Raw genomic sequence first — 11,173 nt, forward strand, 5'->3', positions numbered from 1 at the left:
CTCACGCACACACATACACGAAACATAGTCTTATGGAAATGAAGTAATTCATGTCTCGGAAGTCAATGGGGAGCATTCGGCAGTAGAGCAGTGAGTGCATCGTTTGAGAATAGCCAATATTATCTTTGTTCTTTCGCTCCACGAGCACTGCCTCAAAGTACAAAGGCTATCACGGGTCAAGAGTCAGTTAATCGGTTAGCAAACAACCAAAATACATGCAGCATTTCCATGAAGTAAGCAAAGGAAGTGAAGAACGAAGCAGTGATTTATCAGGTTTACTACCATCATCTTGGACATGCCATGCGAGGCGCTCTTGCCTAGCACCTGTCATCACCATTCCGGTTAATTTATTTGTAAACCAACAGTGGCATCGATAACGTTACCTTAAGCATTACCTACAATACGTAGACCCTCATTACCAAAAACACCAGATCCTGCTGAATATGGTTCATTGATATTTTCGTGATTCATCACTAAAGTATCGGATCTAGTGTGTTGAAAACACATTCTGCCCCCGCACCTCCTCCAAAAACCAGATAAAAAGTGCCACGAGAAGAATCTGTTGCACCTTCGAAACTGAATTTAAGTTTGCAAAGCAAGCGGAGTAGAATCTCACACCAAATCCAGCCGGCATGTTGTGTGAAAGGACCCAAAATAGGAGGAAGAGTAGGAGAGCACCGTATCAATGATAGACTGACGTATATCACATGGGCCTTGTAATATGTGCACATAAACAGTCACAGGCACCTTGCAGATCTCCTCACCTGACAAATACGCCCTCAAAATGAGATACCACAAGGACAATACTAACCTTTTTGGTCACCTGATACAACCAGGACACAAACACACCTCCTTTAGCAAACAACCCAGGTGAAATAAATGATCTCTATTTTTCTGACACTGCATCTACAAAACCACAGCGTTCAGGCTACCGCACTCTATAAAGGGACTAAAACATAAAATAAGTCAATGACAATTAGTACCACCTCGTTCTAAATATTCCACTAACTTTACGATGCTGGGAAAGCATGGAGGTACTCAGTAAAGAGGCTCGGAAATATCCTGAAGCCGCCAATAGAATCACTGGATAGAACCAATTAAGAAATAGGAAATTAAGTGATTTTCAACACGCAACTCATAAGAATGGAATATTCATGATTACAAATAGTCTCAAGCACCTTTTCCACCACATGATCATTGGTTTATTTAATCGCCAAGACGGGAGTAGAGACAACTAAATGGGTTTGGCAAATGGAACAACAAGGGCAGAATGTGATTAGACCAAAGAGTTTAACTATGGCCAACTAATCCAGTCATTAGCATGGTTCGGTGACATTCACTTCGAAAACCAAAATACTTCAGAAACGATTATAGGAGGAAAAAAGGAAATAATTAAAGTTTAGAATATCCACCACCCTCTTATTTAACTGAAAAACGCAAAAGATGCAGCATACGAGCATTATGACATCGATTAAATTTAGATGGTGTTATACCAAGACCTCAAGTACACAGCGAAGACAAAATAGAACCGTAATTAGAAACCCATCACCACCATACAACAAGAGAGACCGAAATAACTTCGACCTTTAAAGATAATCCACAACCACCCTAGTTCATCTCGCGATACAAATCCATCTATTCCTTACCTTGCATCACTTCACCTTGCCTCTTTCACCCTTCCACGACGTCCAAACCCACTTCCAGAAAGACAATCATCACCACCACTGACAAATGATAACATGTATAACTCGACCACAATTTGCATCAACAAAAAAAGATTCACCACGTTTACGCAACTCATTAAGTGTTCAACCCATTGAGACTTTCATATCTCCTGACAACTGACAGGACAATTACGCTCCGTTAGGCAATTTCTATCTTCACGCCCTCTTCTCACTCATCGTTCAGTCGCACTGTTTAGTCCTAACTCCTGCCCACACCAGAACACATCAACTCAAACCTATCTAAAACACGCTAAATTGCCCTTCCTGACTAGTCAACGCTACGCTCCCAACGTCAACGTCATTTCATTGTCCACCACTCCCATAATTATGAACACCACATCGCACTACACTACACTGCGCTACACAGACCACTTTCATCTCTAACTGGCACCAAGCGACATCAAGGTGACAGTGGCGCTACAATCATCTTTCAAATAAGTGACACACTAATGTGGAAACGTCCAAATCATCCACCTTGTGCAATGCGCACCCCCAAACGCCTCCAATACGGCTCCCTGTCCCCGACGTCAACATCAATCCATCTCTGTCAAACACTGAAACAACGTCACAAACGCGGCTGAAGTCGCCACATTGCTGAAATATGCTCCGCTTCATTGACCACACCATGTGATTCCTGCAACCTTCACTTGCACACCTATCCCGCAGATACAACAGCTAAATAATCTAGTAGTAACGCATTCTTCAATCTCATCTCCGATGTCTTTCTAAGTCCAGTCTATGCTTGCAAAATAAACTATCGCCCTTCACCAGCATAACATTGGACAGTGCTCCACGCAGAAGTGCTTTGTACCACCGCCATCGTGAAGTAATAAGGATTTGCGATTTTATCGCAAGTGCGTGCGGAGATGAGAGAAGAGAGATCAACAATTACTTCTCGTCATTACCACCACCGAATTTTCAAGGATCACTGGATCATTGTGCCAAAAGCCGACGGGATGCCAATGTGTTCCGTAATGAAATGACTTAGTAGAATCAAGAAAATGGCATCCAAGGAAGTTTGCCATCATCCAGTCCGCGGTCTAATACAAAAGCTGATATATGGCATCTTAGACAACAAATGTTAATATTGGGCAAAGACAGTATACGACGAAAATGACCTATGATAACTAAATTGGGGACCTTTTCATAACTAGTTTCGTAATCAAACTTAAACCAAACAATTGATGGTTAGATCGACTGTTGCAACCTAGCTCCGAACATCTCTGGAGCAACAAAGTTCCCCGTTGAAACGGCCAATAATTTTGAGATGACATTTTTGCACAATTAAGCACGGGACGACCAAAAAGGGAAGAATAAAGGTTTTTTAGCGTCGAGCAACTGCAAAACCCCCATAGCAAAAGTAATCCTAACCCGAATTGCGTTGAGTTTCAAAGACATTCCAGGATTGCAGGAGTAAAGTTAAATGGTGTGTTTTTCTCAATCAGTCCCACGGACAGTTCCAAACTGAAACCTCAGAACCGCATACCCAAATCCCATTGGCATAAGCAAATTCGAGGTTGTCACCGGACTGAAAAGTGGCTGGCGCAAGCGCCAATGGACGTCATCTCCCGCTACATCAGATAAGTAAGGCAAAAGGTAAAGAGGACTGAATCACACAGCTTTTGGCTAGATCAAACATAGTTGGTAGCAGGTGACCACACTAGCAAGCACATCACAAGTTCACTCGGCAGAGAAAAATAAGAGGTAAGGACTTTTACAATTACCGAGCTTGGAACAAAATATTATAAAATGGGTATTAGGGATGCCCGCAGTTATAGTTTATTTTTGATTAATGAAGTATTCAACGAAAAGCACTGAGAATCGTGAAATAAGGAATTTCGCACAGTTCACTAGCGGCCCAATTAAAAACGCATAAATAATGGTAAAGACAGCCAACACAATCGCGCTACAAACATCGCTAGACGCAAAGCGACCAACTTCTCCATTACAAGGATCTGCGAATGTAACCACAATCACCTCGACTTCTGCAGATATTTTGAGGCCACAGAAGCATACCTTAGAGAAAAAAGACCACAGAAGAGTGTGTTAGGCAGTTTCAAATCGACAACCAAACTAACCGAGGATGATATTTGAATTGGTTATAGCTTTAATAAATGTCGAGACTGAGCATAGTTGTCAACGCATTACAAAGTCAGCCAGAAATGAGATTGACAGTAGAAAAGGCGATCAATCTTCCATCAATTTACGTCCAAAGGACTTATTCTACGAAGACTATTCCAGATTCTCTTGCAAGTGTCAGATTTCCACAGGTAAACCAACTATTTGCCTGTCCATCAATAGCTATTACCCGACTTAGAAGTGTGTGGCTGGACCAATATAACATGACTACATCAAAACAGACCTCCAAATCACAGACAGATAAGCAGATTTCTGGTTATAGGAAAGGGCGAACATACACACCCGTGCCAGAATAGCATCCACATCCTCGGGCGCCTTTTGTGCGAGTTCACCCAGTTGGCGAGCGGCAGTGGCACGCAGCGTCTCGTTTGGACAGCTCTCGAGGAGAACAAAAAGGCGGTCCAAACTAAAACGGAATCGAGAACAAGCTCCTAACAAATCACAATCTAGAAAAATGGTAACAAAGTTGCCAATGGATAGGAATGGTGGGAAGACAAACGTAACGAATGATTTAGTAGAGTGAATAAGATCTATCAGAAGGTAATTAAGAAAAAACGAGATTCAATAGACCTATAAAAGAACAACATGACTAGAAGATTGAATACGGATACATTAACAAATGAAAACCGAAAACGTCACAAGGCACAGAGTCACGCCCTTCAAGGACTACGCCATCCCAGCGAAAAAAAGGGAAACCGGTGTCAAGACCCCAAAATGCTCTGACCACTACCAACGAGGAAGAGGCAGTTCCGTAAGAAATCAAACCTAGTACACTCAATACGCTAAGGCAACTCGCCCAGCGTTCCACTAACAAGAAACGATAAACAACCCACCTGGTTTAAGAAGATCCGCTTAGACCTTCTCTTTTGATCGGGCGTAAGAGTATACCGGAACCGCATTTAAACCATAATCTTAGGGACCGACGAGCATTCTATTACCAAATACTAGAAGGCTGCGGAACACAAACATTTAGTTAACCACCTTGTCCACAAACCCTATGCATTTAATCTAGTAGACCCATCGCTTAACCGCCGGGCTGCAACAAAATATCGCATCGAATCTACGAAGTAAACACGAACAAAAGTAATTCAACATATTGAGGTGTTTAAGTTGTAATTTACCGGCTCGCCATCTAATCTAGCCAGAAAAGTCACCGGCTTCCCCAGATCCCCAACGAAACACTTGTGCGAAGACAGCATACGCAACCAAACTCCGAACATATTTATACTGAGAGCCATTTCTAATTACAACGGGTTAAAAAGGGTTCTCCAGGTCTCTCATTGGTCTGATTCTGGTTCATCACAGCATGGCTACGCTTACGACCTACAATTTGAAACGAATAAATGCAAGATAAAAATGTTTGTAAGTGCAAAAACTACAATGCCGCCCAATTGTTTTTAGTGCAAGAAAAATGTTCAAACATCATCTTACAGGAAATAAGGCACTGCACAGCGTAGGCATGGACTACGACAATAAAAGTTGATGACATTTGCGGCGATAAACTGAGTCCAAGCTTTTTTTATGCAAAAAAAATTCATTGTAAAAAATAGAATGGTTTAGGCACATTAGCTGCACTGCATAGATTATGGCTGAGACGGAAAATAGAAAAAAAAACCAAAAAATTATCATTTGATTGATTGCGGAGAAAAAAAATTGAAGCCCTGTTTAATGTTTTTGCTTAAAAGAAGTCACCGCTACTTATGTTACTTCATTTTTATCGTAAATACATATCCACATATTACAAAACATGTTTCTTAAAAGGATACCGTTAGTTAGAAGCAATAATTCTAATTTTTTTAAAACATTGCAAGCACTCTTTCTTTATCAGAAATGAATTTATTAATCAAGACAATCAGGACTAGCTTGCATGTTGAAACACTTCCATCGCTTTAGTGCTACGAGAACACCGGACCGTGCACTCTACCTTTAAAAAAGACACTTGCAACTTTAGAAAAGCTAAGAACTAATTTATTTATTATAGCGTCCTGGGACTCCCTAAAGGTGAAAGAAGACAAAATACTTGGGCAAAATATATATTCAGCACAGAGAAGGTGTCTGGGCTATCGGCATGGCCCAAAAGGCCAGCCCTCCCAGCGAGGTTCAAGGGGCCTGATTCAAAGTACAAAAGTGGTGCTTTACCATTGCCGAGGAATAAACCACTATCGTATTACATTATCTATTTTTAAAAACGCATTTGGTTGTACCATGAAGCAGACTACAGCGATGCCTATGTGTCTTCAAGAAGGCGACGGAAATTTCGGACATATCTCTCCGTTTCGGTTTTAGGTTCAACGTAATTCTGCTCTTTTGTGTGAAAATCTTTGCTACTAATACTTTTTTATTGGAATAGGTGATTGGGTGGTTTTCTGAAATAACCTATTATCCGTTTTAATGACGCCGCCCGTTTGCCTAATACCTTTTTTCGCAAAATTATATGGCGATTTTTAAACTAAAACTGGTGCTTTTAAGTTAAAAGCTCTGAGCTACATCATGTTTACCTTATCATTCTTGCATGCTCATAAGTCGTGCCTCTGTAATCAATGTAGCTGTGGCAATAATTGAGCATGCTCCTCCTTTGTAACAAAATGACTTTGTTTGCGAAGATTTTTGAAGCCAACTATCTTTCCTTTATTTTGCTTTTGTTTGTTCGTACCACCTATCTCATTTGATGGTTGCATCTTTCTTAAACGTTGCCGAGAAAACGGGCGCCATTGTTTTCTGACTGCTTCTCGTGACATGGATCTCAGTCTTGATGAAATAATCTCTAAGAATCGGGCCTCAAGGCGTGGTCGAGGCTCAAAATCTCAAAATGAGCTCCGGAGGACCAGTGGTGGTCGTGTTCAAAAGCGAAGACTCAATGATTTCCCTGTAAGCTGCCATTTTACATGTATGATGTGGAATCCTAGAGACGAAGTCTTCCCGATAAGTGGCAGCATGATCTTTTCCTTGGTAATGGAGGCGGGGCAACTAAGGGTAATGCTAAAATTCTCATCTCCAACCTCGACTACGGCGTAAACGATGACGACATTCAGGTACGCATCTAATGTTCATTCTAGCCCACGTTTTAATAGGAACTTTTTCAAGAATTTGGCGTTCTCCGTCGTGCAGCCGTTCACTACGATCGCAGTGGTCGATCCCTTGGCACTGCTGAAGTTATTTACGCAAGTCGTGCTGATGCGGCAAAAGCGATTGAACGCTACAATGGTTTACCCCTGGATGGTCGTCCTATGAATATCCAGTTTGTTGGAGCTGCAGGTTAGTCCGCGTGAGGAAATGAAACGCGACGCGTTGATTTTGCTTACTCTGTGGATGGAGCTCGTTTGCACGGCTTTGCCATCATCTTGCGAGCTGCCTCGTAAGAAACTCAGGGCCTTCAATGGATGCGGTTCCCCTCTTCAGAGGTTTGATTGCATAATCCACTTTTTACATAATTTATGCGTTAGACAGTCTACTTTTTGAGTTCATTCTGATCGAGCGTGCCTTTAGTCAGTTTTATTACCCTATCCCATTATTGGCAACCCCAATTTTACTCTCTACGCTCTGTTTATAAGAATGTAGATTCGTCGTCTTGTTATTGTCTTTGCTCATTGATAGACTTTTGTGGGTTACTTAGGTATCGGATTTCCGCCTAGTCGACTTAGTTGTGGGTTGGAGGTCATCTCGCCTGCACCATCACATCGTTCGTTGTTTGGCCATGTTTTATTTAAAATGACTAGTTCACGGCTAGCATCCTCTGTAAATCCTTGAATCGTTACAGATTATGCCTTTTCAATTACTTCAAATTATATGCATCTGTGTTTTCAGGTGAAATGAGCGGTTTCATACTTTGTACATTGGTAGGCATACCACTCATTGTTTATTTTAGGTATGGAGGTGGTTTTTTTCCATCGATTTCCAACTTTGACCATTTGACTTTAATTCTTTGAGATAGCCCTTCTTCGTTCCGTCTGTTCGGGCTTTGCTTGAGGTCGAAGTTCTGGCGATTTTCGAAATGCTTCACTGTCGATATTTGCCTGCGCCATAAATCAGTGCGTAATCATGCAGCATTTCAATTGCTGTACCTCATCAGCTTTAGTTTAATCACGTGTTTGTTCAGGCGCATTAAGCCTTTAATGACTTCATGCTTGTTCGTACCTTTGCGTGGTCTGCATTCATCTCCATACTGATTTGTCTAATCCACTTTTTGTATGCAAATCACACTGTACTTTGGATGCATTTGAGGATTCTACTCGTTCTTTCGATTGGAAGCATTCATTAAGTTTGTATCCCTAAGGCTTGATTGTCATGAACGAAGCAAAGGCTTCTTTTGTGTATTCATATTAACTTTAATGCCTTGGCAGCCTACACGCTCCTTATGGTTGATGGCAATATGTTGCAATCTTTTGTGACTGTTTTCAGTTGCACCATTTATCTAACTGATGTTTCAATAGAAAATCCCTTTCCCAAGAATTACCTTATAATTTGGTTCAATTCACTTTTGGTGCTGCTGAAATTAATAGCAATAGTGTTCATTTTTATACTGTACTGTAAGCGGTTCGCGGCTTTTTATGAGTGACATTGGTACGACAAATTTTTGACTTCTCTCATAATATTCAAAAATAGCCCTTTAACGTGTAGTTTGTCATACTTTCCAATTGCTGGTTTTGGAGTGGTGCGCACCAAAGTAGCTTTGCATTATCAATCACTCCCGGGAGATTTAATGCGCACTTGCCTTATGGATTTTTATTGGGTGGCTATTTTCTGTTTCCATTGCCGCAGGAGCTCAATCGGCTAGGTTGATTTTGGGGAAGTCGTAGTCAAAGGTACTTCATCTTGCCCCATGATCGTACTTTCCCCTCTATTCTAAATTGTTGATGAATGTTAGTTTTGAAGCTACTATTCTGCGCGTGCTATTATCGTAGACTTAGATCTGAACAGATGGGAGCTGATGGCTGCTCTCGAAGTTTAGTCGTTATTTCAGTTAAAATCAGAAATGTATTAGCAATTTGATGGCTGCGCTCCTTGAGCATTAGGGTTCTCTGATTAAAACACTTCTCGCTAAAACTTGCAATTTTTTGTTCGTTGGCAATATGGGTCTTAAAAAACCGGTTTAAAGTGCTTACAGGGGCACTACGCTTTTTTGAGCACATAAAAAACTGGTTCGGTATTCTCTGGTTAGTTGAGTGGTGCTCCTGCCTCCCTATTGAGGCCGTTTCACAATTTTGGCGAAGGTAAGGCTCGCGCTCCAAGATTTCCAAATGCACTGCTTTTATGACTCGTGCTCGATGTTCCTCGGTAATTATTTGGATCTTATCCACTTGTATAACCAGTGGATCTCGTCTTTCAATAGCTTTTCTTCGCCACCCTTAGCAGTGAATGCATCAGGAAATTTAGTACAAGAATTACGAGGTCAATTTTCTGTCATTGATCTTTGTTTAGTGACTGAAGAGGTCACGGTTACTTCCTCGATTTAGCGGTGTTGTTTAAACTTTACCGGAGGATAAAAAGAAACCCCGGTGGGCAATTTCAAGAATTGTGTTGGGGATGAAACTCATCCGTACCATAGGCACCATCGATTTTCTTACACAACGGAACTGAAACCAATAATGCCTTAAAGTGTCATTGTACTTTTACGGAAATGCTAATCTTTAGAACAGAAGCAGCCTTCACAAACATTTTTACTAATCGATTTGTCCTATTGTGAGTTATTTAGAGTTAATCCTACCTGACCAGTGAGTAATTTATGTGTGGGCTTTCGCTCTTCCCATAGTTTCGTCACAGCTCATCAGTGTTTCTATTACGGACGTAACTTTACTCCTAAAGTCGTGATAATATTGCCAGCTTGATTGATGAGTAGAAATGTGATTGCCATACAGTTTGAGAGCCAAAGTTTCAAAAGTTTCAAAGTTCAAAACCTTTCTTTCGATTCTACACAATCAGATGGGCAAGCACAAGCCCGTAATCGTCTTGGTGACGTATCCCGTGGACGTCAGCAGCGCGGTCGCGGTGGCAGAGGTGGACGTCGGGGCAACCGCAATACTCGGCCTCCGGTAACGAAGGACCAGCTGGACGCAGAACTAGCAGCCTACACTGCTCAGGTAGGTTAGCGTGATGTGCTTCATTGCTTATTCTCATTCCTTTTACTCCATCTTTAATTATGCATTTTTCTGCCACCCTGCTAACACAGGCGACCACGATATCAATACAAAGTAATCAGTGAGGTAACACAAGTGGCGCTTAGCTAGCTTTGCACTTGTGTCTAACTCAATTTACTGCGCTGTGATTGTAAATTTCGCCCTTTGCGCATTTTTAAGCATCTTTGTCTCTTGTAGAAGGCATGAGCAAGAAAGCCGAGTGTATCGTCTGCATCAGCTCTCGTCCTAACGAAAGGCTTTTAATTGGTGTGATTGAATTTTCCAAGCATCGTCTTGCTCTCCACTTTTGTGTGCCATGCTGTAAACTTTTTTATCGGTAGTGTGCATTTGTTTTGTATAAATAAAGTTTTATTCGTGTATGTGGTGTTATGCTGTGGAGTCCCAACTGGATATCGAATTACTTGGATAAGAATTTGAATATTCTGGTAGGTGAAGCTGTTTTTCATTGAATATGTTAAGTTTAATGTTAGGGTAGGGGTTCAGAGTTGTGGTGGCCCTGATTCTGCTCCCTCTGTTACTAACCCGGAAGGCGTGCCTCGCAGTGGAACTTTGACAGACCTATTCTCCCTGATGTCACTGGCTCAGTGTACGATGCTATGCGAGGGGAGGTGGACCTGTGTTCCCGTTTTTGGGTCGGCATTGTAGGATCGTGGTGCCGTGCTCGCTTCCACAACCTTCGTGGGGTGTTAGTGGTTCGGCTCTTGCTAACCTCTTTCGTCGATTTCATGGCGTCCTACTTGTGGTTTGTCAGTAGCCGTTCTACGGGGGATCTTCCTTCTGACCAGAGGCAGAGGAGTTGACGTAGATTTTGTGAACACCGGTTTCGGTAGGTTGTCGAAGTGTGTTGAGATGTTGGCTATTGAATTACGTACTACCAAAGTACCGTCAAACCAAAGTAAAATTTCCACTGCCTCCTATGTTGATATCACAAATTCACAGTAGGGTCAGGAAACCGGCAACCGGCTACGCAGCATAATCAAGTGGGAATATTTGACCTGTTCATCATTGCAGAGAGTTTGGATGAGTGCAGCTGCCTTCTGTGAATTCTTGCAGGCTCATTTAAATCGCTGCTGCTTCCTCTTCTTCACGCGACATGTTCCGCTCTTTGGAATTTAACGCTAGCCAGTTCTATTTCCCTCCTCCCTTCAATTAATGGGGAAGTTCAAGGAAGTAGCA

General features: G+C 41.8%; 2 protein-coding genes across 2 annotated transcripts in view; one reads left to right on the plus strand and one right to left on the minus strand. All coding sequences in view use genetic code 11, as the record gives it.

Annotated features, from left to right (window-relative positions):
- Nucleotides 1–4,995, minus strand: part of EGR_06900 (TATA-binding protein-associated factor) — a gene marked incomplete at both ends in the record, with an annotated part of 46,165 nt that extends 41,170 nt beyond the window's left edge. Inside the window, 2 exons of the mRNA XM_024496149.1 lie at nt 4,087–4,269; nt 4,985–4,995. Coding sequence (XP_024349461.1) covers nt 4,087–4,269; nt 4,985–4,995 — 194 coding nt within the window. The remainder of the gene's footprint in view (nt 1–4,086; nt 4,270–4,984) is intronic.
- Nucleotides 4,996–6,599: 1,604 nt separating this feature from the next.
- Nucleotides 6,600–10,317, plus strand: EGR_06901 (RNA and export factor-binding protein 2; the record flags this gene model as incomplete). Its single annotated transcript, XM_024496150.1, has 5 exons — nt 6,600–6,731; nt 6,770–6,895; nt 6,935–7,118; nt 9,783–9,944; nt 10,175–10,317. The coding sequence occupies 5 exons, from the start codon at nt 6,600–6,602 to the stop codon at nt 10,315–10,317; spliced, it is 747 nt and encodes a 248-aa protein (XP_024349462.1).
- Between the last annotated feature and the right edge of the window lie 856 nt (nt 10,318–11,173).

This window comes from Echinococcus granulosus (genome assembly GCF_000524195.1).
Source record: "Echinococcus granulosus chromosome Unknown EG_S00065, whole genome shotgun sequence".
Classification (NCBI taxonomy): domain Eukaryota; kingdom Metazoa; phylum Platyhelminthes; class Cestoda; order Cyclophyllidea; family Taeniidae; genus Echinococcus; species Echinococcus granulosus.